This window comes from Dromiciops gliroides, chromosome 1, assembly GCF_019393635.1.
Source record: "Dromiciops gliroides isolate mDroGli1 chromosome 1, mDroGli1.pri, whole genome shotgun sequence".
Classification (NCBI taxonomy): Eukaryota; Metazoa; Chordata; class Mammalia; order Microbiotheria; family Microbiotheriidae; genus Dromiciops; species Dromiciops gliroides.
In genome coordinates, this window is record NC_057861.1 from 143,859,332 (window position 1) to 143,887,039 (window position 27,708).

Consider the following 27,708-nt stretch of genomic DNA (forward strand, 5'->3'; position numbering starts at 1 on the left):
TGCCAAGAATCCCATCCCAGAAAATTCGGCTCTAGATAGTAATAAAATAACATAGATCTGACAGGGACGAAAATACTTGTGCATTTCTTCACTATGGATAAGAGAATAGTACTCACTTGGAAAAGAGTGGACTTCCCTGGATGCGGAATCAGCCAATTAACTGAGTCCTGGCTTGGCCATCTTCTACTGTGTGACCTCCTGCAAGTCACTTAACCTGTCTAGGTCTCTGTTGCCACATCAATAAAACAAGGTGGTTGTTTGAACTAGATTACCTCCAAAGTCCCTGCCAGCTATGACCTTATATCTATAACAGTAAGTACCAAACCTTTGGATATCAATTTTTAATTCATCGATTCCCTGCCTACATTACCCACATAATCTGGATCTTTTGGAAAAAATATTAAATTATTTGGCCACCAACAGTGATCTATCATGTTTCAGAAAGTAGATTCAAAAGATTTAAATGTTTCAATGGATTTACGTTTAAATCTAAAAAAAAAAAGAAACAAAGAAAAAAAGAAACAAACAATTTGGCTAGAAGAGAGCATCAAACAGATTTTATCCAAATCCATCAGGTCACTTTGGTGGAAATACTCCCTTTATAAGGAAAATACCATGTATATGTAGACACTATATAACTGGAGGAGACCATGAACAAATAAGATAGAGACAGGATAAATTCAGGGTAATCACAGACTGAAAGGCCTAGCATTAAGGGGGATCAGGAGAGGCTTCGTGAAGAATGTGGGACTTTAGCTGAGACTTCAGGGAAGCCAGGGGGCAGAGGAACAGTGCCCCAGCTGTGGGTGATAGCCAATGAAAACAACCAGAGTTGGGAGATGCGTTGTTCCAGGGACAGCAAGGAAGCCAGCATCACCAGATCATAGGTTATTTGGGAAGGGTGTGAAGTTTAAAAAGACTGGAAGGGTGGGGAAAAGGGGGATCATGTTAAGAAGGACTTTAAAAGCCAAAGTCCGTTTCTGTTTTCCGTTAGACACTGCACTCTAGTCTACAGTGCTGAGACACTGAGAAGCAGTGGGAAGGTTCTGGATTTGTAGCCAGAAAGATTTTTTACCCTTTCCTACCTGTGTGACCTTAGGCAAATCACTTCAATTCTCTGGATCTCATTCACTCTAACAAGTGAGGAGGTTGGTTTAGATGGCATCTTAAACCAGCTCTAAATCCATGATCCTTAGTGACCTGAAATTCCCTTTTTTAAGTCACACTCTTGGTTTGGGTTCAGTAACAAAAGTAAGGGCATGGGGGCAGCTAGGTGGCACAGTGGATAAAGCACTGGCCCTGGATTCAGAAGGACCTGAGTTCAAATCTGGCCTCAGAGACTTGACATTTACTAGCTGTATGACCCTGGGCAAGTCACTTAACCTTCATTGCCCAGCCCCCCCCACCAAAAAAAAAAAAAAAGTAAGGGCACTATCCCTGGAGGGCTTTTGCTGTTGGGCTTTGAGTGCTTCCTCTAGCCTTCTCTCATGAACCTGAGTTCAAATCCAGTCTTAGATACTTACTAGCTGTGTGATCCTGGGCAAGTCATAACCTCTGTTTGCCTCAGTTTCCTCAACTGTAGAATGGGGATAAAGTAGTAACTACTTCCCAGGATTGTTATGATGATCAATGAGATAATATTTATAAAGCACTCAGTGCGGTGCCTGTAATGTAGAGGACCAATGACATCACTGGTGATATGTTGACTCATGGGTGAACTGTGAAGCAATGTTGCACAAAGTCGTCAGCCTCAGTCTCTCTTTCTGAGTTATTGAAGTGCAGTGGCAGGATAAAAGTCAAAACTACTGGTGATGGCCTGGGATCTTCCACATCTGACCAAGCTCTGATTGTTCCACAGCACCTGTTTCATGGCCTTTGGAACAAATTATTCTCATTCACCCATTCTAACAGGGGAAGTCTTCACATGCTTGGGGTAGACGTGCCTAATTTACTGATGGGCTTGAGGCCATGTTGCTTACCCTCAACCGTGTCTAGCTCATCTTTCCTGACAGTTTTATCAGGGTGTGGCTGCTACACATGCTCCTCTACCTATTTGAAACCATAGGTTAGAGCTGGGTGACAAGTGGACACAAAAGGTGGATGAGCAGCCCTGAAAAGACTTGGCAAACCCTCACACCAGAGATGTTAGTCCTCCCTAAACACCCCACACATCCTACCTGGAACATTCTAGGTACTATATAAGTGCTAGCTAGCTACCTAGCTAGTAGTAATAGAAGTAGTAGAAGCAGCAGTAGTAGTAGTAGTGGTGGTACTGGTACTGGTACTGGTACTGGTAGTAGTAGTGGTAGTGGTGGCAAAAGTAGGTAGTAGTGGTGGTAGAAGTAGTAGTAGAAGTAGTAGTAGTGGCAGTGGGAGTGGGAGTGGGAGTGGGAGAAGTAGTAGTTGTGAGAAAATAATGGTATTTGGCAGATACTCAAAAGCCCCACCTGGATATTAATCTAAACTGATTGAATTAAGTGAGAGGATTGACTTTGCTGATTAGCCTATTTCAAGTTAATTAGATTATAACCACACCTGGCCAGCCCTTAAGAAGGTATTGTTTTCAGAAGCTAAGGACTTTGAACTCAACTCAAGACTACCTTCAAGTCCACTAAACCAATGGATTTGGATGATGCTAACCAATCAGCTTGAAGCAGTGTGTAAGGACACACTATAGTGTGTAAGCCTCTGCTCCAGACCTATGAAAAGCTTCCACACTCAATTTTTGGGAGCAATTCATGGTTGAAGCAGGCTCTTGGTGGAGGACTTGAGGAAGAACCAGACCAGGCTGGAACTCTAGGCTAGATGACTAGATAGGTCTTTTCTTAACTTTCTGAACCCCATGTGTTTTCCTTTTTACTAATACCTAGTATTCTTTAATATATGCTTAATGCCCAAAGACTGGTGCTAAAGCTTCTAATTTAAGGTGACCACACAATTTCGATTTTAAACATCACATAGTAGTGGTAGAATTAACAGTAGTAGCAGCAGCAGCAGCAACAGTAATAATTGCTACCTCATAAGGCACTGTGAAGACACAAATAAATCAATAAGATCTGGAAATAGCAGGGAACACTGCGATGAGGAGTATTTGGGGTGTGCTTTGAGGGCCTATGTCCTGGGCAATCAGCAAGGTACATGAGGATGACTTGCTAAAGAGATCGAGTTCCCAGACAAGGGCCAGAGGAAGGCCAAGCAAGGGCAGGGTGGGGCATTTGTTTGGAGGGCCAAAAGACAAATGGTATCAGTTCCCAATGAAGTTAACCAGGATTAGTGCTCATAAAGATGATTTTATTAGGTTGAGTACCTAGAAAAACCATGACCATAAATATCAGACTCAAGCTTTAAAAAAAATCAAACCTCTTTGGCAAGTAGAGCCTGCTTTGTAAATTCTAAGCCTGAATTGCTCTTGCATAGCTGAATGGGGAATTTTGTATTTTGTAATAAAAGTTCTGGGCAAACCCTGAAAGCTCCCATTCCAAAAGGCAACATTACTTCAGCAAAATCCACCTTCTCCTCTCTCAATTTTTAGGAGCATTTTTGGAGAGATTTTTATCTGTTTATGCTCCTATATTCTTTAGCTTGGGTAAAGCATAAGCATGTGATAGCAAACTCGAGGCTTAAAACTTCCCTCTAAAAGATCAACTCTCAGAAACCTGAGCTCCCACAAGAGAACCACAGGCAGCCTTGATTTAAATGCTTGTGACTTGGTAAAGCTGTCCCTACTCAACCCAGATGATATGAGAAATGTTGACTGATCTACCCTGGATGGGAAGACAGGGCAAAAATGTTGGGTTTTTTGGCTCACATCAGCCTGTGTTACATCAGAAGGTTTGCAGGCTGTTTGGTATGCTAGAACTCAGTCTGAAAAATATCACAGTAGTGATGAATTAAATTCATCTTTAGAAGTGAATTGAAATGAATTATTTTACCAGAAATTATTCAGCTCCCTCATCTCTTCTGTCACTGAATTAAAAGCCTTGGAAGCAAAATGAATTTAATGGGACAAGGTAGAAAGGATGTCTCCTTTTTTAGTTACTAATACTTGGAAGGAATGGTGTACATGACTCGTTCCAAAACCCAAAAACAGTTTAAAGAGAGTTGATTTACCACCAGTGGACAGACACAGGAGTGAGTGAATATAAAGACAGGCAAAACCCATCGTCTGCATTTGGGAGCTTCCCTTTTCTTTTTCATTGAGTCCAGAGGCCCCAAGCTTATTATGACAGCTGCAGCTTGCTTAAAGACTGTCAACAATACATATGAGTCATCAACTGCACTTCTACATTGAAAAAAATAAAGAAAACAAACCTGTCCTATCAAACATTTCCCAGCTGTTCTTTAGATACTTTCCTATGTCAATTTAACTATGTTGATTCTCTGATTTACTCCCTAAACAAAGTTGTGCTTTTCTTATGAAAAATTATAAAAATTTTGGAACCAGAACTCAATTGCTTAAATAGATTTATGGGGAGACTGAGATTATGGGCAGGTTCACCTTTGTAGTCTTCTACTACTACTACTACTACTGTTACTACTACTACTGCTGCTGCTGCTGCTGCTGCTGCTGCTACTGCTGCTGCTGCTGCTGCTACTGCTGCTGCTGCTGCTGCTGCTGCTGCCACTACTACTACTTCTACTACTACTACTACTACTACTTCTACTACTACTACTACCACTACTACTTCTACTACTACTACTATTACTACTACTACTACTACTACTACCACTACTACTTCTACTGCTACTACTACTACTACTTCTACTACTACTACTTCTACTACTACTACTACCACTACTACTTCTACTACTACTACTATTACTACTACTACTACTACCACTACTACTATTACTACTACTACTACTACTACCACTACTACTTCTACTACTACTACTATTACTACTACTACTACTACCACTACTACCACTACTACTTCTACTGCTACTACTACTACTACTTCTACTACTACTACTTCTACTACTACTACTACCACTACTACTTCTACTACTACTACTACTATTACTACTACTACTACTACTACCACTACTACTTCTACTACTACTACTACTACTACTTCTACTACTACTACTACTACTACTACTACTACTACTACTACTACTACTACTACTACTACTACTACCACCACCACCACCACCACCACCACTACTACTATTACTGTTGTTCATCTTTCATATTCAAAGGACAACAATGGCATAGCTATGTTGGGGTCAAGGTATATGTGTTCCATCGTCATTCTAATAGGGGCTCAGAAGGCTGTAACATAGGTCTGGCACAAATAATCCATTCGAACATTTCTGATGAAGATGTCTCCCAATTTGTAAATCTCACATTTCTTTTGAGCTACTGCGATTCTGCTTTGCTCATAGAGCACAAAACATTTTTTATGCTGGGCAGTCCTGTGTCAATATCTCCTATTGAGAGTGTCTTCATATCGATTCTTCTGACCTCCATGTGAGCACTTGCCTTATGTGAGTTCTTCATAAAAAAGTCTTTTAGGTAAATGTATCTTTAGTATTTGAGCTACATGGCCAGTCCATCAGAAATGTGCTCTCTGCAGTAGAGAGGTACTATTCCTCCTCTTCCTCCTCCTCTTTCCCACCACTACCGCCACCACCACCATCACTACTAGTATTGTTGCTTGTTGTTCAGTTGCTTCTTGTCCAACTTTTTTAGGTTTGTCTTGGAAAAGATATTGAAATGGTTTTCCAGTCCCTTCTCCAGTTCTTTTTATAGATGAGGAAACTGAGGTAAACAGGATTAAATTACTTTCCCAGCATCACATGGCTAAATGTCTGAGGTCAGATTTGAATTCAGGAAGATGAGTCTTCCTGACTCCAGGCCCAGCTTTCTATACAGTGTGCCACTTAGCTGAACCTAGGTCTTCCTGATTCCAAGGGGTCACTATGCCATGCCATCTTTTGGGAGGTCTACAGAGTTGTCAAGTTTAGAATTTTTAGGTGCTTGGCTGTCATTTGTCTCTTTTTGTATCCCTAGCACTTAGCACAGTGCCTGGAACATTTTAGTTGCTTGATGAATATTTATTGATTGATCGATTGTGATAATCAGTGATCAGAAGAGAAGCTAGGATAGGCTAATGAAGGTTTATGCTATTTAAAGTTCACGCACCCCTTTCTCCTGAAGCATACATCATACCCCTGCCCTCTACTAAAATATATGTGGCTCATCAAGCTCGTCAGCTCAATATCCTCTAAAAGCTCACAATTCAACAGTGTGCATGGAAGCATATGGTCCTTTAAGCCAGACAGTTGACCACTACCTGAAGGTGCACTTCCTGCAAGACAATGCCCTGTATTCTTGTGCACTGTGACCTGAAATGAGTGCAAAGAAAGGCCTATGTCTGGTGCCTACCCCTTCCAGACAGCTGTGACTCTGCTCACAGCTAGGGTGTCCTAGCCACAGATCTCTGTCATGTTGTTTATTTTAATGCTGAATACAGACTTTTGTGGGGAGGGATTGAGCTAGGGGTGAGGAGCTTATCTAAATGAGTGTGTATTGGGAGTCTGAATCCTTGGTACTTGGACCTTCTATCACTATACTTTCTTTCTCTGAGAGCTCATCTACTTATATGCTTTAAACTATTGTCTTCACACATGACTGTGAAATCTACTTCCTGAGCTATCTTCTCTCCTGAGCTCTCCTACCCCATTTCCAGTTGTCCACTGGACATTTTCATTTTAAGGTACCACTGTCACCTCAAACTCAACTTGCACAAAATTATAGATAGATATATAGATAGACAGAAAGACAAATGTAACTTTCTTAAGGGCAGGGACTATCTTTGCTTTTTCTTTATAACTGTCCTTAGCACCCAGAACAGTGCTTATCATTTTCCTTATAAGACCTTGCCTCACCCCCTGACATACAAATTTCTCTCAGTTGTACTATCTCCCAAGCACTCAGATTTAAAACTTCAGAGTCACCCTTGATTCCTACTTCTTCTTCACCCCACAGTCTAGTCAGTCACCAAGTCCTACTGAGTTTTCCTTCCTAAGGTCACTCACCCATCTTCTTTTCATGATCACTGCTATCACCCTAGTTCAGGTCCTCACCATGGCATGCCAGGACTATCCCAATATGTCCTAGCTAGAATCCCTGTCTCTCCCTCACCTCTAAGACATTTTACATACTGCCAAATTAATCTTCTTAAAATGGCATTTTGTACATATCACAGTCCCTGCTCAAGAATGAGTCCCTATTACTGCTAGGATTGAACGCAAGGTCTTCTGGTTGATGTTTTTTAAATTTATTTTATTTTTTATTTTTGCAGGGCAATGAGGGTTAAGTGACTTGCCCAGGGTCACATAGCTAGTGTCAAGTGTCTGAGGCTGAATTTGAACTCAGGTCTTCCTGAATCCAGGGCCAGCACTGCATCACCTAGCTGCCCCCCCCCCCGTTGATGTTTAAAGCCCTTTACAACCTATCTCCAATCTACTTTTCCAGTCTTGTTATTCATTACTATGGTTTAGCCAAGCTAGCCTTCTTAATGTTCCTCGACTTTGTCTTTGTATAAGCTGTCTCTCATGTCTGGAATGTACTCCATGCTTTTAGAATCTCTAGCTTCCATCAATGAAGGAAGTAGTTGAAAGTTTACCTCCTACAGGAAGTCTTTCTTGATCTTCCTTGCAGCTTGTATTCTACCTCCACCCATACAATTACCTTGTATATACTTAGTTTAGACTTACATTTGTATGTGTTGTCTATCCCAATAGACAGTAAGCTCCTTGAGGGCAGGGATTGTTTCTTTTTTTTTTTTTTTTTTTTTGCCTATCACCAGTACCTGGTATGCAGTAGGTGGCTAGTAGAGGTTTATTGACTGATCAAATGAGATACCGTATATAAGTAATTCTGCAAAGCTTAAAGCACTATTTACATGTCAGTATGACAGGTATTATATTCTGAAAGGAGACTCATACCTACTCCTAATTGTGATTCATACCCTACCTCCCAACCGGCCTCCCCATACAGGAAAGGAGTATGAAAAAAAAAATGGTAGTCAGTGGAGTAAATGTAGTTGGAAAGTAGCCTCTGCTCATTTTTTACAGAAGGTCTGGAAGAGAACTGAAGAGCACAGGGTCCCTCCCAAATATTACAGTGTGGAGTGGTCAGCGGCAGAATCAGGAGTATATACTAAAGTGCTCTTGGACTGGGTTCAAAGGTAAACCTTTCTTGAAATCCCTGTTAAGGCGGGAGGTTACCTTTGAGGGTTAGAAAATATCATGGTGAGTGGGTAAATGAGGCATATCGAGTGGGGGTCCCTAGCAATTTGTGATGGGATCACCTCTGCATTGAGCCTTGATCTATGACAATGTGGGGGAGAAGAAAGTCTTGGTGTGGAGGCAGTTCCTCCAGCCTGTTTCTAGCAAATGGGTTTGAAAGCCAGCTCATGAGAAGTCCTGACAGATGCTGTAGTTTTAAGATTTCTGAAACCTTTATGTGTGTTCCTGTTTGAGAAAATGGGGGTGGTGGTGGTTGAGAAGCACTGAATTTGAGAGCTTGAGAACAGTAACAGGGTGAGTAGGTCTGTGTCTATGATGGAATTAAATTCAATAGACATTCATTTCTGCCCTCAAAAGCTTATATTTTACTTTTTTTGTGTGTGTGAGGCAATTGGGGTTAAGTGACTTGCGTAGGGTCACACAGCTAGTAATTGTTAAGTGTCTGAGGCCGGATTTGAACTCAGGTCCTCCTGAATCCAGGGCCAGTGCTCTATCCACTGCACCACCTAGCTGCCCCTATATTTTACTATGATGATATGCCCTAGGAAACAAAGCTACTTTTTAAAAAATTGAGACTACTAGAAATAGTAATCTATGTCTTCCTTTTATTGCCTTTCAGTATTGTACAGGCAGAGCCTTCAACATCATCATTGTAACTGTGTATGTGGTAGTTCTGGGGAGGAAGGGAACAAGCATTAAGCATCTACTAGGCACTATGTTAAACACGTTATAAATGTTATCTCATTTTTGTTGTTGTTCAGTGGTTTCAATCCTGTCTGACTCTTTGTGACCCCGTTTGGGGGGTTTCTTGGCAAAGATACTGGAGCAGTTTTCCACTTCCTTCTCCAGCTCATTTTATAGGTGAGGAAACTGAGGCAAACAGAGTTAAGTGACTTGCCCAGGGTCACAAAGTTAGTAAGTCTAGTAAGACCAGATTTGAACTAAGGAAGATGAATCTTCCTCACTTCAGGTCTGTCACTCTACTGTGCCACCTAATTGTCCTCATGATTTCATTAGAGCCTCACAACAACCCTGGGAGGTGGATGCTATTATTATTCAAATTTTTTCAGTTGAGGAAACTGAGGCCAAAAGCAGTTAAGTGACTTGTCCAGGATCACTGTTATAAGATTAGGTCAGATGGTCTTGAGATGGTTCCTCCTTAAGGGAGGCTGTAGCTTATAGAATCTATGCGCACTATTGTTATAAGGTAAAACCTAATGGTTTGGAGAGCATCATGAGTTTCCCTTCAAGGGAGGAGGTAAGCTTATAGAACATACTCATGGAAAAACACTGACAATAACATTTTTGAAGGTTGGTATAGCTCTGTCCCCCAAATAATATTTTGTCTACTGCTGGCTTGTTTTTCTCCCCAATTAAAAAACAAAACAAAACAAAGCAAAATAATATTGTGCCCTGACCCCTGCTATGCAATTTGGCCAGCTTCAGGGAGGCCATCCAAAATGATAGTACAAGAGCCTCGCTCTCAGAAGAGCACCCTGGAGCCCCCCTGCCTTCCCGCAATAGCACAACTCCCTGTTGGAGCACCCCCTTTCAGCTGAATGAACCTCTGTCTCTGTGCTCCCCAAAGCAGCAGCTGCCTTTAGGTGAGCTACACTCTTTGATAGTGTGTTTGCCTGAGTGGGATGTTGGTCTCCATTTCCTATCTCTGCTTCCCCATTGCTTGCAATCAAGCTTTGCATCTATTGAAGCCTATTGTTTTATATGTTATTCTCAGCACCCAAACTTTTTTTTTTTTTTTTTTGCAGAGCAATGAGGGTTAAATGACTTGTCCAGGGTCACACTGCTAGTAAGTATTGTGTCTGAGGCCGGATTTGAACTCAGGTCCTTCTGAGTCCAAGGCTATTGCTCTATCCACTGTGCCACCTAGCTGCCCCAGCACCCAAACTTATTAAAGGGTTATTTTTCCTGATGTCTCTTTCTTTAGACATAAACTGGGTACCCTGACAAGGAACTATTGATATCCACACCTACACCGGGGGAGCATGACATTGTGAACTCAGTTGTAGAAAGCGAAGGTCTAGAGGGAAACCCTACATCCTCCCAGGAGGGACTCCCTTATGCCAGAGGACTATCTCAAAACTCTCAACATAGCCAATAAGTGTCTGAGGCCAGATTTGAATTTATATCTTCCTGACTCCAGGCCCACCGTGCCATGAGAGGGGGAGGTAGAAAAAAAGGGAATTTCTCCTTAATGCCTTGGAATCAGGAACCCCTAGATTTGAATCCTATGTTAGACACTTCCTCACTGTCTGACACTGGCAAATCACTTTACTTCTCTTACCTCATTTTCCCAATCTATAAAATGACTTAGAAATGTCATAATTAAGAGGTGCATGGTGGTTCTCAACCATAATCTCTGTTAAAAGGAGGCTGAGGTTGGTGGATTTCTCAAGCTTAAGGGTTCTGAGCTGCAGTGGGCCAAGATGATGGAGGATTCCACACTAAGTTAGATTTTTTTTTTTTTTTTAGTGAGGCAATTGGGGTCAAGTGACTTGCCCAGGGTCACACAGCTAGTAAGTGTTAAGTGTCTGAGGCCAGATTTGAACCCAGGTACTCCTGACTCCAAGGCTGGTGCTCTATCCACTGCGCCACCTAGCTGCCCCTAAGTTAGATTTTAATAAGGTGAGCCCCCAGAAATGAGAGCCTCGTAGTTATGAAAGGAGAGTCAATCTGACCCAGGTTGGAAAACAGAGTGGCTCAAAGCTCCTGTATGGATCAGAGTGGGATTGGGCCCATGAGTAGCCCTGAATTTTCAGCTTGTGCAAGGAAGGGTGACTCAGGTATTTAAAAAAAAACCAAGGAACAAAGAACAAAAGAAAAATGTCAATATTCCCAGTGACATAGGAAAATGACTTAGAAACAAGATTAAAAGCAGGTTGATAAATCTATATAAATTATTTTACCTTCATTTAAATTCAGTCGATAGCCTGATTTCTGAATTTAGGAATATAAGCATGCAACTTGGAAGATCAAAAATCAGTGGTGCAGCTAATGGGGAAATGATGCTTTTCCTTGATTATGTAGCACCTAAAGATGGTGCAAACCCATATCCAGCAGCACAAGCTCTTTTTCGGATTCCCTCCCCAACGGAGTAGTCATGAGTTATTATTCTTTCCCAATCCCCTTGGGACAACAGCGTGCAACTGTGAGATCTGGCTGCATGTTATGTAGTCTTCCATTGGTAAGCTAAGTAAAGCTCCCTGGCTCATTGGGAGATTGGGGGTGGGGGTGGGGGGGAGAGGCGAGGGTAGTGTATGGTGCTCTCAGGGAGGAAAACTAGCGCTTCCTTAAAGCTGATAAAACAGGTGGCAAAGTGCATAACCCTGAGAGCTAAAGACTACCGGGATTCTCTACCCACCAACAAATCCTCCCATTATCTCAATGAGGCCTCTGCTATGGATCTAGTTTTAGAACATATCTCCCCCCCACCCCCACCCCTGAGCCTTCCACCGCCTCCCCCTGGAAGGATAATCATTAAAGAACATATGCAGCACGGGGGAAAAAACCCCACAACAACAGGAATTTGTCCAAAGAATGAAAGCAGTTTAAATGCATTTATCATGCTGTTTGGGACAGAGAAAAGAGAGAATTGGACAGGAAAGTCGGCGTTGATTGCCAAATGAAATTTCTGAACTGTTGTATTTCCATGAGCTTCCAGATAGCAATGATATGTTCCAGAAAAAAAGGAGAAGGGGAGGGGAAAGTCCTTAAAACAATAAAATAAAAAAACAACAAACCAGATCCCGTGCACATACACAACCAAGGCTGAATCCTTTTGTGTGAGAGGGAAGAGTCGGGCTGAAGGAAGAGCTAGATGAAAGGCATCATCAGAAGGAACTCGAAGGGAAGGATGAAGGGCAGTGATGGAAACAGGGGCATCTGGACAGCATCACATCTTGCAGAAATGAGCCCATTTTGGAAGAATCTCAGGATCAAAGATTTAGAGCCAGAAGGGACTTTAAAGACCATTAAGTCCAACCTCATTTTACAGATGAGTGAACGGAGGCACAGAGTGCTTAACTGACATGTCAATATCACAACAGCTAGAAAGGTCTGAGATGGGATCAGAACCCGGGTCTTTTGGACTCCAAGACACTGAGGGGGGAAAAAAATCCTAGTTTTTTCATCTTTCCTTATCCAATGTCAATGCTGAATGCTCTATATGCAAAAAAACCCAAAACACCCCCAAAAACCCCAAACCCCAAACAAAACAAAACAAAAAACCCCCAAACAATGAAAGGAACATTTGTGTTTCCAGCCCTAGTCTTTAGAAGTGAATCAGCGGGATGTCTCCCTTCTCTATTCATATGGGGCTCAATAAATAGCTTTGAAGACAAATCCAAAACAGGGTTCTAAATGATTAAAATTAGCTCTTGGGAGACCACTTTGAAGGAGAACATTAATTTAGTTCATTTTGAGGTTTCTTTCAGGAGGTGACTGGTGGGTGCTTTTTTTTTCACTTTGCTCCCTGGTGCTGAGATATAGGCAGTTTTCTTTCATGATTTCTTGAGATATGATATCCAGGCTATTTTTTTGGTCATGGATTACAGGTAGTTCAGTGATACTTTTATTATCTTTCCTTGATCTACTTTCCAAGTTAGTAGATTTTGATAAGAGATACCTTATGTTCTCTTCTATTTAAAAAAAAATCTCTTGACTTTGTTTTCAAATTTCTTGTAGCATCGCTGAGTCACTAATCTCTGTTTGGTCCATTCTAATTTTAAAGGAATTTGTTACTTAGGTAAGGTTTTGTACCTCTTATGTCAAGCTGAAAATTCTCTTTACAAATCTCTCCTCCATAGCTCTCATTTCTTTTCTAATTCTTATTTCTATCACTCTCATTTCATTTTAATTTATTTTTAAACTCTTTTACTTATTTCTTCAAGGAATTCCAATAAATCTAATGGCGAAGATGTGGGGTTTTTGTTTGGTTTTGAGGCTTCCCTTGTAGGTGTTGTAGAGTTATTTTTCCCCTTCTGGGTCTACATCTTTGGCATACCTCGCCTCATAATGGATCTTTTTCTTTTTCTGTTCTTCCAGTGATCTACTCTGGGCAACCGGATATAGCTGGCCTCACTGGCACTCCTGGGGGCTCAATCTGTGATCCTGGCTCCTTTGTGAGACCCTCCCTTGTATAGCTGCTGTACTGGGTGGGGTCCATGATCTGTTCTGGGCAATCCTGGTCTGGGGGCTCTGGATTCTAGATCTGTTCTTTAAGTCCTGAGTTGATGGTCTAGAGGGAGGAGGGCAGTGTCATTTGCCTAGCTTGGAGTGCTAGGTTTAGCCCTGGCCCCTCTGGGGGACCTCTCAAGTTTGCTATGGGACTTTCACTCAAGCCATGATCAGCTCTGGGTGTCAAAAGCTGCTGGCCTAACTAAAAAGTCTGAGTCTGTGCGCCTGCCCAGAGGAATCTGTGATCTACTCTAGGCTGGTCTACCTTGGAGCTACAGGCACCCATTTGGTGTGTATGTGTGTGGGTGGCTCTGCTATTGACTTGGATGCAGTATTGAGTCTGTGATCGACTCAGGGTCTCTCTGTGCTCCTGGCCTAGTTAGTCTGTGGTCCTAGCCTACCCTTGTTTCACAGTTCCTGTCCTGGTTACTTGCCTGTGGTTTGAATTTGTGACCTAGGGTTAGAAAAATGACTCACTATAGTTTCTCCTTCAATTTCCCAATCATTCCTGGTCCATCATTCTTAGATCATTGTTGGGAGTACTTTGCTGGGAAGTTTGGGCTGTACTGCTTTTTTCTATTCTGCCATCTTCAAGCCCTCCATACTTCCCAGTCCCAAGCAGTTTGAGGCAGAATTTGCCCTAGATTGAGGCTACAAGTGGTACACACAAGAAGGACCTGGAGGGAATGAGGTAGCCCACCTTTGGACAATGCTATAAGCACCCTTAGAGGAGGAAGCTAGATGGTATAGTGGATGGAGTGCTAGGCCTGGAGTCAGGAAGACTTATCTTCCTGAGTTCAAATCTTACTACTTACTGAGTTCAAAACACTTACCAGCCATGTGACCCTGGGCAAGTCACTTAACTCTATTTGCCTCAGTTTTCTCATCTATAAAATGAGCCGTAGAAGAAAATGGCAAACCACTCCAGTATCTTTGCCAAGAAAACCCCAAAATTAGGGTCACAAAGAGTCAGACACAATTGAAATGACTCGATAACAACAACATAAGCACCCTTTAAAATTATCTGCCCTAGAGGAAAGACCTTGATGGTTCTACCCTCGTTACAGCTTTGAAAATAACAGCAATGATTAAATGTTACCTGATACGTGGGAAACTATTGACACTGGCATTGATTATAGATGCCAGAGGACTAACAAAATAAGAATATGAAAACTAAAAATTTAGCTTAAAAGTTAGAGTCATAGGGTAGCTAGGTGGCGTAGTGGATAGAGCGCTGACCCTGGATTCAGGAGGACCTGAGTTCAAATGTGGCATCAGACACTTGACACTTACTAGCTGAGTGACCCTGGGCAAATCACTTAACCCTCATTGCCCTGCCCCCTCCCCCAAAAAAGTCAGAGTCATTTATGGGCTACATCCATACTGTACCTTATTTGTGCCCAATTAGTGCATTACACAATAATAATTATACACATCATTAAATATGTATCAGATTATCTTTGTTTTAAATTTTATTCAATTAGAACAGTGAACTTTATGGAACTTATGCATGCATATTTATATCTCTACCTCTACCTCTATCTCTATCTATCTATCTACTCTCAGTTTTCAGAGTTTGTTGCTAACATAGTATTTCTGTTTGTTTTGTTTTTTTTTTAGTGAGGCAACTGGGGTTAAGTGACTTGCTCAGGGTCACTGCGCCATCTAGCTGCCCTTAACATAGTATTTCTGAAAAATGAGAAGACATATTGCTAATATGCAAGTGTGCCATTGTCCTCTCAAAGGCAGATTACCTCATGCTGGCTTAAACATCAACCTATTTGCCTATCCTTTGGTGTCTGCCTTGAAAGGAGCACAAAGACCCTATGAATATTTTATATTTATTTGCTTTTTAATTGTATAGACCTTAAAGTCTTCCTCACCAAAGCACCTTGGTCCCTGCATACCTCTAAAAGAGGCCCTAAAAGAGTAAGCCCAGCCAAAGTTGTGTTTGAGGTTAATTTTCTTATCAAAAGTGAGAAGAGAAAAAACAAGTAAATAACCCTTCAGGGAATAATTACTGAGGGAATAAGTTTGAATGGTCTTCAACAAACTAATAAGCAAAAGAGTAAGACTTGTACAAAGGAAATACACATAGGCAATGAGGTGATGCCATGGATAGAACACTGGACTTGGAGTCAGGAAGATGAGTTCAAATCCAGCCTTGGGCACTTATCAGCTGTATGACTCTGGACATAACCTCTCTTAGCCTCAGTTTGCTCACCTATAAAATGGGAAAAATAATGGGACCTACTTTTCAGAGTTGTTGTGAGGATGAGACAATAAAAGCACTTTGCAAATCTTAAAGCACTTTATAAATGCTGGCTAGCTAGCTCATAGTAGTATAAGCTCCTTGAGAACAGGGACTGTCTTTTACCTCTTTTTGTATCCCCAGCATTTAGCACAGTGTCTGATACATAATAAGTGCTTAATAAATATTCATTGAATTGAACAGTAGTTGTCATTGTCATCGTTGTCATCAGTCTGAAAGGGGCATCTTGTTCAAGATCCTCATTTTACATTTTATTTTATTTTATTTTTTGCGGGGCAGTGAGGATTAAGTGACTTGCCCAGAGTCACACAGATAGTAAGTATCAAGTTTTCTGAGGTCAGATTTGAACTCAGGTCTTCTTGAATCCAGGGCTGTTGCTTTATCCACTGCACCACCTAGCTGCCCCAAGATCCTCATTTTATAAAGAAGGAAAGTGAAGCCCAGTGCGATTAAACAACTTGCCCAAAGTGAAAGACATGGTAAGTTTAACATAAATAAAGCATTTGAATCAATTAAACATATATTAAGCACTTACTGTTTACCCAGCATACATATTACTAGGTGTCATTGGGATTTTTCAGTCATTTCAGTCATGTCTGACTCTTCATGACCCCGTGTGTGGCTTTCTTGGCAAAAATACAGGAGTTTGCCATTTCCTTTTCCAGCTCTTTTTTTTTTTTTTTTTTTAGTGAGGCAACTGGGGTTAAGTGACTTGCCCAGGGTCACACAGCCAGTAAGTGTTAAGTGTCTGAGGCCAGATTTGAACTCAGGTACTCCTGACTCCAGGCCAGTGCTCTATCCACTGCGCCACCTAGCTGCCCCTTTTTCCAGCTCATTTTATAGTTTAAGTCACTTGTCTAGAGTCACATAGCTAGTAAGTGTCTGAATCTGGATTTGAACTCAGGAAGATGAGTCTTCCTGTCTCTAGGCCCAGCTCTCTATCTACTGCACCACCTAGCTGCCCTGTCGGGGGAAGGAAGCTCTTTTTGAAAGTTAGGAATTAAATCTTAGAGAAAACTCAAATAGTGCAGACCTATTTGGAGAGAGGGAAAAAGAAGAAAAGTGAAAGAAGAAAAAAAGAACAAGGAGGAAGAGAAAGACAATAGTTAAGAGAAAGAACAGGAGAGATATGGGTAGAAAGAAAAAGTATAGCCAAATTAGAAAACAAAAACTAAGATACTTACTTCTACAAGTTCTCTGATCTGTGTTCAGAATATATCCTTGTTTGCATCTGCAAATATATGAGCCAGGTGTGTTGATACAGAAGTGGGCACAATTATGCTCCATAATATTGCACATGTGGGCCACTGAAAGAGAAAAGACAATAGATATTGTAAAAATGGATACCTTAATTGATTCAATTAATTTCAATTCAACAAATTTCTCCCCTCCTCAATCTACCTTTACAGAAGAAAAATAATTTTCCAAATGTATAGATCTGACCTTGTGATTCTCTTCCTCAAACTTTTTTTTTTCCAGGGCAATGAGGGTTAAGTGACTTGCCCAGGGTCACACAGCTAGTAAGTGTCAAGTGTCTGAGGTCAGATTTGAACTCTGGTCCTCCTGAATCCAGGGGCCAGTGCTTTATACACTGCACCACCTAGCTGCCCCCTTCAAACTCTTTCAATGGTTCCCTATTGTCATGAGATAAAAGACAATGGACCCAGCCTGAGATAAGCACTTTATATACGTTGCCTTATTGGATCACAACAGTAAGGTAGGTATTGCCGTATTATTATCCTCATTTTATAGATGAAGAAACTAGGACATAGAAAAGTCAAGCCACTTGCCCATTGTTTGAGAGGTTAAGCAAATTGCTTATGGTTGAGTAAATTGTCAATTAAGTCAATAAGCAATTATTAAGCACCTAATATGTACCAGGCACTGTGCTAAGCACAGAGGATAAAAGAACAGTGAAAACAGTCCCTGTCCTCAAGGAGCTTACATTCTTTTTTTTTTCTTAATTTTACATATAAGGTATTTTATTTTTTCCGTTACATGTAAAGATAGTTCTCAACTTTTGTTTATACAAGCTTTACAATTTCAGATTTTTCTCCCTCCCTTCCCTCCCTCCTCCCTCCCCTAGACAGCAGGTTAATCTGATATAGGTTATATCTATATATCTATATACATATATATATACACATAATAACATTAATCCTATTTCTGCATTAGTCCTGTTATAAGAGAAAAAATCAGAGCAATGATGAAAAACCTCAAAATAGAAAAAAAAACCAACAGCACCAAAACCAAAAGAAATAGTATGGTTCATTCAGCATCTATACTCCACAGTTCTTTTTTTTTTTCTTGGATTTGGAGATCCTCTTCTATCATGAGTTCCCTGGAACTCTTCTGTACCATTGCATTGGTGAGAAGAATAAGTCCATCACAGTAGGTCAACACTCAATGTTGATGATACTGTGTACAATGTTCTTCTGGTTCTGCTTATCTCACTCATCATCAGCTCACGCAAGACCCTCCAGGTTTCTCTGAACTCCTCCTGCTCATCATTTCTTACAGCACAATAGTATTCCATTGTATTCATATACCACGACTTGTCCAGCCATTCCCCAATTGATGGGCACCCCCTCAACTTCCAATTCCTTGCTACCACGTAAAGAGCAAGGAGCTTACATTCTAATCAGGGAGACAACATGTAAATAACTAGAAGCATACCAGATATATACAGAGTGACTAGAAGGTAAGCTCAGAGGAGAAGGTGCTATCATTTGGGAGAACTGGAAAAGACCTTCAAAAGGTAGGATTTGAATTCAATCTCGAAGGAAGCCAAGGAAATTCCTCTTCCTTCTCCTCCTCCTCCTCCTCTTCCTCCTCCTTTCCTAAGAAACAGTGAGAAAAGAGTTAAATGCTCTTTCCACTATACTACAAAATTGCCTTTCAAGTATTTAATGCTTTCTATATGATGGCTACAGCCTCCCTTTGCTGCCTTATCTCATAATACTTGCCTTCATTCATTCTATATTTTAGCCAGACTAGATGATTAGTTGTTCCTTAGTCTTGATCTGTAATTGTATTCTTCCTTTCATGTCTTCTTGTTGAAATCCTTTTCTTCCTTCAAGGCTCAGTTCAGATATCACCTCCTCCAGGAAGCCTTCTGGGTTACTCCCCTATCTAAAAGCATTCTTTCCCTTTTCCAATGTTTCTAGAATACTTTGTCAAGATTGGTCCTTTGTTGCTATTGCACTCTATCTTGTGTCAGTTTTATTAACATAATAGCCTATTTCCTCTCCCTCTTTTCTCCTCCACAAGATTATAAATTCCTTTGAGGGCAGAGACCATCTCATTTCTTCATCTTTGTATCACTTCACACAACAGCTGCTTAATGAATTTTTGTGGCATATCTTTATCATACATAATATTAAGGCTACTAGGTGGTGCAGTGGGTAGAGTTCTGGAAATGGAGTCAAGAAGACCTGAATTCAAATCCAACCTCAGACACTTACTAGCTGTGTGACCCTGGGCAAGTCACTTAACCTCTATCGGCTGCATCTGTAAAATGGGAATAATAGCACCTACCTTCCAGGGTTGTTGTGAATGAAGATCAAATGAGATATTTTAAAAGAGCTTTGCCAGCCATAAAGCACTATATAAATGCTAGTTATTGTTGTTGTTGCTGTTATCTGAGGGTGAAATGTGCAATAGGGTGTGAACTGTAAAATTTTTTAAAATAAAGAAATCTGGCTGTATTCCCAGCTATCATCATCATCATTCTTCATGAGGTGCAAAACAGAATCAATGATCATATACCCACCCTTTCCATTTTTGAGCAAAGAGCCAAACTCTTGGCTCATCTCATTAACTTTCAACCTTCTGACCTTCTGTTTCTAGTCCCAGTGGATCCAATCTGTTTAATCATGTGGTCCATCTATCATCTCTTCCCCTTACTCTGTGATCTTTTCTGATCATAGGCTGTCTCCAATACAGTCATCACCCCAGACCTTCTATGGCATTTCTATTTGTCATGCAGCCTGGTCTATCATTCTGTGTTGGATAACATGAACTAACAACTAATTTAATGATATTTATGATTCTATGCTGGAAATTTATAACCTGGAAATACCTGACCTACTTCACCACTTTCCCAGAATGCACCCTCAATTAAGATTATATGCTGATGATCACTACACTAGTGAGATAACATTGATTTTGTATTGATGGGTTAATATATAATTATAAGAACAAGGAAAAATCTGAGTCCATTTTATGGGAGAGTTGGTATGAAGATATGTGCAAGTTTAGCTGATTTGGGGTATATGCCTATGAAAATTACAATATTTATTAAGGAAAATTTTTAAAGGTTAAGACTGATGGTGGCGGGGCAGCTAGGTGGCACAGTGGATAGAGCACTGGCCCTGGAGTCAGGAGTACCTGAGTTCAAATCTGGCCTCAGACACTTATCACTTACTAGCTGTGTGACCCTGGACAAATCACTTAACCCCAATTGCCTTACTTAAAAAAAAAAAAAAAGACTGAAGGGGGCAACTAGGCAGCACAGTGGATGAAGCACTGGCCCTGGATTCAGGAGAACCAGAGTTCAAATCTAGCCTCAGGCACTTGACACTTACCAGCTGTGTGACCCTGGGCAAGTCACTTGGCCCTCATTGCCCCTTAAAAAAAAAAAAAAGAAAAAGAAAAAGAGACTGACCTAGGGGCAGCTAGGTGGTACATTGGAGAGACAGCTGGACCTGGTGTCAAAAGACTCATCTTCCAGAATTCAAACCCAGACTCAGATACTTACTAGCTGTGTGACCCTGGGCAAGTCACAACCTCATTTGCTTCAGTTTCCTCATCTGTAAAATGAGCTGGAGAAGGAAATGACACATCACTCCAATATTTTTGCCAGGAAAACTTTAAATGGGGTCACAAAGAGTCTGACAACTGAAAAATGACCAAAAGAACAATAACAGAATGATCTCCTTTTTCTAGATAAGGGAACTGAGGCACAGAGAAGATAAACCACTTGCTTCTAGTCGAATAAATTGATGGTCACATTATTAATAAGTGCCAGAGACGGTATTTGAACCCAGGTCTTTTTCTGACTACAAGTCCAGTACGCCCTATCTGTATCTTCTGTTCATTTACCCATATCTGCCCATCCTTTGGTCTTGCATCCTAATTAGCACGGCTGCAGTTTGTCAGGGAATATCCGAGGGCTCTTTCATTGCTCTTAAATTACGTTGTGAAGCCGTTTTCCCAAAGCATAGATCAGCATTTCTACCCAGCTCTTTATGCTCATTTCCTCATTGCTAACACCGTACAGATGTGGCCAAATCCAATCCAGGCCACTTTGTGTCTTGGGATTATTCACTGAGAGCTGAAGAGGTTCTCAGAGGCATTCTAGTCCAACTCCCTCATTTTTATAGATAGTGAAATAGGTCCAAGGACATTAAGTGTCTTATCCAAAGTTACATAGAGAATAAGTAAGCATGAGCTTGCTTTGCACTCAATCGGTGCTTAATAAATGTTAGTTGAGTTGAGTCACTGGAATAGGTGACTTGAGGTACACATCTTCCCTCTTCTACCCGGTAAGCCCCATAACAACAAGAGACTCCCACGTAAGGGAATTCCCTTTACCAATACAGACCAGCAATTTAAAACCTTTGAGTCACCTGGGGGCTCTAAGACATTAGAGGGTAACTGTCCTCTACTGTATGCCAGCTTGATGCATAAAATGTCCTGAGTATATTTTATTGTTTTAAGGGAAAAACAACAGAAAACATGTTGTGCTTGAACACTTTCAAATCTGTAATATATCCCCATTATTAAAAAAAAATTCTGAATTGAAGTATGTAAACATTCAGGCACATTGATTCTTACATTAAACATGCCTGGATCTCATTAAAAATCTCATCTTTTCTGGTATTTAATTTACAATTTCCTTGCTAACACAATGAAACTTGAACACACTTAAAATTTAACAAGCCTTGGTATAAACAGAGTTGGAATTATGGAAGTGTTCTCATAAACAAAAAAGATGAGCCTCTGCAGAGAGAGATTTTTATGATATTAAAACAAAATAGACTCTTCCAAGGCCTGGGAGCAGTCCAATTAATCCCGAGTTTAGGACATGCTTTGGTCCTAAAGAAATGGATTTTACTTGAGTATACTCAAGGAATGAAGGCAGCTGGAGGCTCCATAAATAGAACACTAGGCCTGGAGTCAAGAAGGCCCGAGTTCAAATCTAGCTTCAGATACTTCCTAGCTGTGTTACCCTGGGCAAGTCACTTAACCTCTGATTGTCTCAGTTTCCTCATCTGTAAAATGAATTGGAGAAGAAAATGGAACAAGCAGTATTTTTGCCAAGAAAACCCCAAATGGGGTCATGAAAAGTCAGTCACAACTGAAATGACTGAATATCAAACAACAAACATACTCAAGGATATTGTCTAAGTAACCCTTGTCTAAAAGAAGAAACCCAAAGACTTGGATGGTTGAATGAACTAATAAGAACGAGAAATCTTTCCAGAAAAAGCTCCATCTATGGCCAATTACCAGAGATGCACAGGGGAAAGTGGACAGAGGGATGGCCTTAGAGTCAGGAAGACCTGGGTTTAAGACCTGCATCTCACACGTACCAGTTGTGTAAGCACACACAAGTCTCTTACCATCTCAGTGCCCCAGCAAGTCTCCAAGACTCTAAGTTTCTGATGGATTAGGAGAGAGAATTTCCACAGTGGAAGTTCTCCGATGAGATCCATCCCGTCTAATGTTGGCTTATTTAGGTTTCATTGTCACCAAAGACACACAACAAATGTGCTTCCTTCAACATTTCATTCTCTTTGATGAACCTTAATTAAGGCCTACTGTGTGAAGACCACAGGGGGAGAAGGGATCAAGTGTTGGTAAGACAAGGTCCCTATACTTAATGAGGCATAGGAGGATGAGGCCTGGGATAGCTTTAATACACAGTAATACCTGATGAGTGCTTTAGAGGAGTGAAAAACTAAAAGGTTGGAAGAGAGAAGGAGGGGACTTGCCTAGTCTGCTTTCATCTGGGTCTGGACAAATGGGAACTGGGCCCAGGGAGATGTTTTTGTTATATGGGTATAATTTCAGCTTTTCATGACTTAGTAAGATTTTTATTTTGTTCTTTGTTTTAGTGATTTCCCCAAGGAAATTCTTTTTTTTTTTTTTTTTAGTGAGGCAATTGGGGTTAAGTGACTTGCCCAGGGTCACGCAGCTAGTAAGTGTTAAGTGTCTGAGGCTGGATTTGAACTCAGGTACTCCTGACTCCAGGACCAGTGCTCTATCCACTGTACCACCTAGCTTCCCCCCACCCAAGGAAATTCTTAATGACATTTGATGCCCCTAAAAGATATCAGGCCTTTCTGGAACATTGAATTAATACTTACAGGTCACCAGGGTCATAGAATAGATACTGAAAGCCTGATTTCAGAAACAGCAGGTTGGCAATAACACTTGCTAGCATTTATACAGCTCCTTAAGATTAGTGAAGCACTTTACAAATATTATCACACTAGATCCTAGCCACAACTTTGGGAGGTAGGTGCTGTTATTATCTCCGTTTTACAGATGAGGAAACTAAACTTGAGACTTGTCCGGTCATACAGCTGGTAAACCGTCTCAATCAGGATTTGAACTCAGCTCTTTCTGACTCTAACTCCAGTATTCTATCCACCATGCCTCCTAGCTGCCTAGCATAGCACTTCACAAGAGGTGACCTGTGAGGGCTCTCTGGGTGACCTATGGCCAACTCCATTGTAACATTAATGATTCATGTTTTTCTTTCTGATCAAAATAATTATTTGTTGCTAATGTCCTAGCACCAGTGGTCACAGAACCACTGGATTTCTGAGTTGGAAGGGACCTCAGCAGATAGCAAGTACAACTCAGACCTCAATAGGACCCCTACTACAACATACGCTCTAAGTGACCACCCAGACTTTGCTTAGAGGCCTAGAGTGAAGGGAAGTCCACTTCCTTCCCAGGCAGTCCATTCCACAGCTCCGTGACAAAGTTTCCCCTGTACCAAACCTCCTAAATGTGGCAATTTGAAATTTTAGTCCATTATTTAATCTTCTAACCCCTGGGATCAAGGAGGATCTCTGCCCTCTTCCAAATGGTCCTCCTTGTGGACTTTGCCTGTAAACTGGCCTGCAAAATAGAAAAGTTTGAGGTTTCCTACCTGGTAGAGTTAATACAATTCTTCTTCTTCTTTTTTTTTTTTTAGTGAGGCAATTGGGGTTAAGTGACTTGCCCAGGGTCACACAGCTAGTAAGTGTTAAGTGTCTGAGGCCGGATTTGAACTCAGGTACTCCTGACTCCAGGGCTAGTGCTCTATCCACTGCGCCACCTAGCTGCCCCAATACAATTCTTTCTAACAACAAGGGAATATGCTCTGGGACAGTCGGGTCCAGCGAGAGATAGACCTTCCAGGAAAGAAAAGGTAATTGCCTGACCTGAACACAGTGATGGCAGATACATGATAAATCATTATGGGCTTTAGGCAGCCCAATTATCATCACCACCTTGTAATGCACTAGGTCTAGTGGGACATTAAAGAGAAATTGCCAGATGGAGAAAGAAGAGAAAGAATGTGGCTTAAGTGGCTGACTAGGCCTTTGGGGAATAAAAGAGTCTAAGGAATATGGTCTTTCAACAGGCTCAGTAACAAGGCTGCTGGTGGACAGAGCATTGGAGCTAAAGTCAGGAAGGCCAGAGGTCAAATCCAGTGTTGGACGCCTCCCAGCTGCGTGACCCTGAGCAAGTCACTTAACTTGGGTCTGCCTAAGTTTTCTCATCTGTAAAATGAGGTTAATTATAGCACCTGCTTCCTAGGGTGTTGTGTGGATAAAAGGAGATGATATTTGTAGAAATTTGGCAAACCTTAACACTATGAAAATGCTAGCTATTATTATTAATACTAAGGCTCAATAGGTAAATAAAGTCAAACAGGAATTTTACTTTGGCATCTATTCCAAAGGGGGCACTAAGTCTCTAGAAAGACCAAGGGCAGAAACATGACTTACCTACTCAAGTCTAGTGTGGAAGTCTTTTAATTTCCCTGCCTTTAGTATCTTATTTCTATTCCATTGTTGCCAAATCGATATTTCTAAAGCATGGGTCTGACCATATCACTCTCCCTGCTAAAAAAGCTTCATTGGTTCTCTATGTAGCCTGGAGAATAGAATAAAAACTCTTAGGGGTGGCTAGGTGGTGCAGTGGATAGAGCACTGGCCCTGGAGTCAGGAGTACCTGAGTTCAAATCCGGCCTCAGACACTTGACACTTACTAGCTGTGTGACCCTGGGCAAGTCACTTAACCCCAATTGCCTCACTAAAAAAAAAAAAGAATAAAACTTCTTGTTTTTTACATTTAATGCCCTTCACCAATTGGCTTTAGTCTACCTTTCCAGACATTTCATAATACTCACTTTCAAATACAGGCAGTTCTGCTATAATACATGTTTTCATAACATGTTTTTTCCCCCAATGTGATTAACATTAGGAAGTATTTTGAGCAAAATGCAAATTTCAGGTTTCCTTCTATGCAGTTTCCTCCATGAGAAACAGCAAGAGTGCAGAAAATTTTGCTGCTTCACAATAACTCACAAGCTTCAACCTTCCCAAGGCAGGTCTTTTGTAAAGTGAAGTGCTGTGTTTATCATCTATCTGCTGGTATATTAGAAACTGGTCTGCCCCACCCTGTTCCTCCTCCCATCCCTACCTCTACCCCTATCTCCTTTGGCCTTGGCTTCTGGCTGGTTGCCTGCAATTTTGGTCTGCCCAACTTCCTCATGTAGACCAGGATGAAGGCCATCAGGGGTCACTATTTAGTGTAGTATTCATGTATTTCTTAACCATTTAATATGTATACAGTTGTGCTACATACAATTTCTATTTAGGTTCCTATCATTTTTTAATGTGTCTCTGATGAAGATGTTAGGTATTATGCCTTTAACCCACTTTCCCCACAAACCCTGTGGTTTTTATTGCTCAATTTTGCATATTGCGGTATTTTCGGTGGGAACACATATGTTGGTTAGGGGGCAGCTAAGCGGCATAGTGGATAGAGTGCCAGGCCTGGAATCAGGAAGACTCATCTTCCTGGGTTCAAATCCAGCCTTAGCCACTTATAATGTGACCCTGGGCAAGTCACTTAACCCTGTTTACCTCAAGTTTCCTCATCTGTAAAATGAGCTGAAGAAGAAAATGGAAACCACTCCAGAATCTGTACCAAGAAAACCCCAAATGGGGTCACAAAGGGTCGGACACGATTGAAATGACTGAACCACAAAATGTTGGCTAGAGAAGAATTCAATCTACTCTATGTTCATGCCAAACTGGGCCACCTGCTGTATGAAATTCTATGTCCCACCTCCATGACTTTGCATAGGACATCCAGTACACTCTTTCTTCTCACTTCCCTTCTCTTGAGATGCCTACTTAAAGTCTTTCCTAGTCCCCCCTCCCTTTACCCTGAAAATTTAAAAATATTTACTTTGTATGTATTTTATATGTTTTATATTTACTGTTTTCATCTCTGTATTCCCTAATCCTAGTGCACTGCCTGGAATATAGTAAGTGTTCAATAATGCTTATTGATTTGAAATGAATTCTGTTCCACCAGATTGTGTCTGTAGAACCAGAAACATGGCATAACTAGTAAAATTAGGGCCAGTCAGGGGCAGCTAGGTGGCACAGTGGATAAAGCACTGGCCCTGCATTCAGGAGGACCTGAGTTAAAATCTGGCCTCAGACACTAGGCACTTACTAGTGTGATGAGTAAAATTTAATGTGTGGTCACCTTATTCCGGTCCCAAGTATAGAGAAAATTCTACTAGGGGCTTTTGGGTGTTCCAAAACCCATTGCTTTCTCACGAAGCCCCCTGTGCTTCATTAAGAAACATAGTGTGGGGGAATGCAGCTAGGTGGCACAGTGGATAAAACACTGGCCCTGGATTCAGGAGTGCCTGAGTTCAAATCCAGCCTCAGACACTTAACACTTACTAGCTGTATGACCCTAGGCAAGTCACTTAACCCCCATTGCCCCACAAAAACCCAAAACAAACCAAAAGAAACATAGTGTGTGACCCTGGGCAAGTCACTTAACCCTCATTGCCCAGCCAAAAAATCTCCACCAAAAACAAAACTAGGGCCAATGCCACCAAAAACACTCTAGGGGAAGGGAAGAGGCCCAGTAAGTACATAAAGAACCCTGCCAGGAAGACAGGATGTGTTAGGATGAGTTAGAGCTCACCTTGGATATAGCTGCAGGAATAAGTTTTGTGTATGTGTGTGTGTGGGGGGGGGGATGAGGAAGCAGCCCCATTTAGAAGCTGCCTTTCTTAATTAATTTTCATACCCTGGTTATAGCTCTGTGAAGCAGTCCCAAATCTGAGAAATACCAAAGTCAAGTTTGTTGCTGAGTAGACTTTAAAGGGTCTTGGATAGAATCTATACTCTTCCAGATTGTGGCTCACTGAGAAGACCAGACTGACTGACACACTGTGGGTCAAATGAGTCAACCACTTAGCTGGAATGTTTTGGTTTCCCCCCCCCAACCAGCTATTATTTGGTAGATCCGACTGGTTGTTGCACGGTACCGTAGACAAAGCCTTAATTCACAAAAACGCACAGCCTCCAACTTTGTCTTGCAGCCACAGAAGCGGCCTGAGAACATGACCTTAGGAATTTTCCTTTTGCTGTCTTCTTTAGGGCCACATGCCTTCCAATCCCTTCTTTGGAACGGTCCCCATTGCGGTTGGTTTACAGTTCTTGGTAGCAGGCCACCACAACTCCCAAGACCTTGATTCAGATTTTGGGATACCGTCATCAACTACTGTAACCGAGCTCAGAGGCTCAGAGGTTTGGTCACTTAGTATAACCCCTCTCATTCTAGAGGTCATTTATACAGAGCTGTCACATAGCTAGCATTTATGCAGAGTTGTAAGGTATACGATGTTATCTCATTTGATCTTCACAACAGCCCTAGGAGGAAGG

At 41.3% G+C, this 27,708-nt stretch overlaps 1 protein-coding gene across 3 annotated transcripts in view; it reads right to left on the minus strand.

Annotated features, from left to right (window-relative positions):
* The window catches only part of MATN2 (matrilin 2), a 203,565-nt gene that overhangs the window by 91,216 nt on the left and 84,641 nt on the right, over nt 1-27,708 (minus strand). For all 3 annotated transcript variants that reach the window (XM_043975565.1, XM_043975564.1, XM_043975563.1), the window contains exon 4: nt 16,909-17,031. In XM_043975565.1, the coding sequence (XP_043831500.1) occupies nt 16,909-17,031 (123 nt within the window). The remainder of the gene's footprint in view (nt 1-16,908; nt 17,032-27,708) is intronic.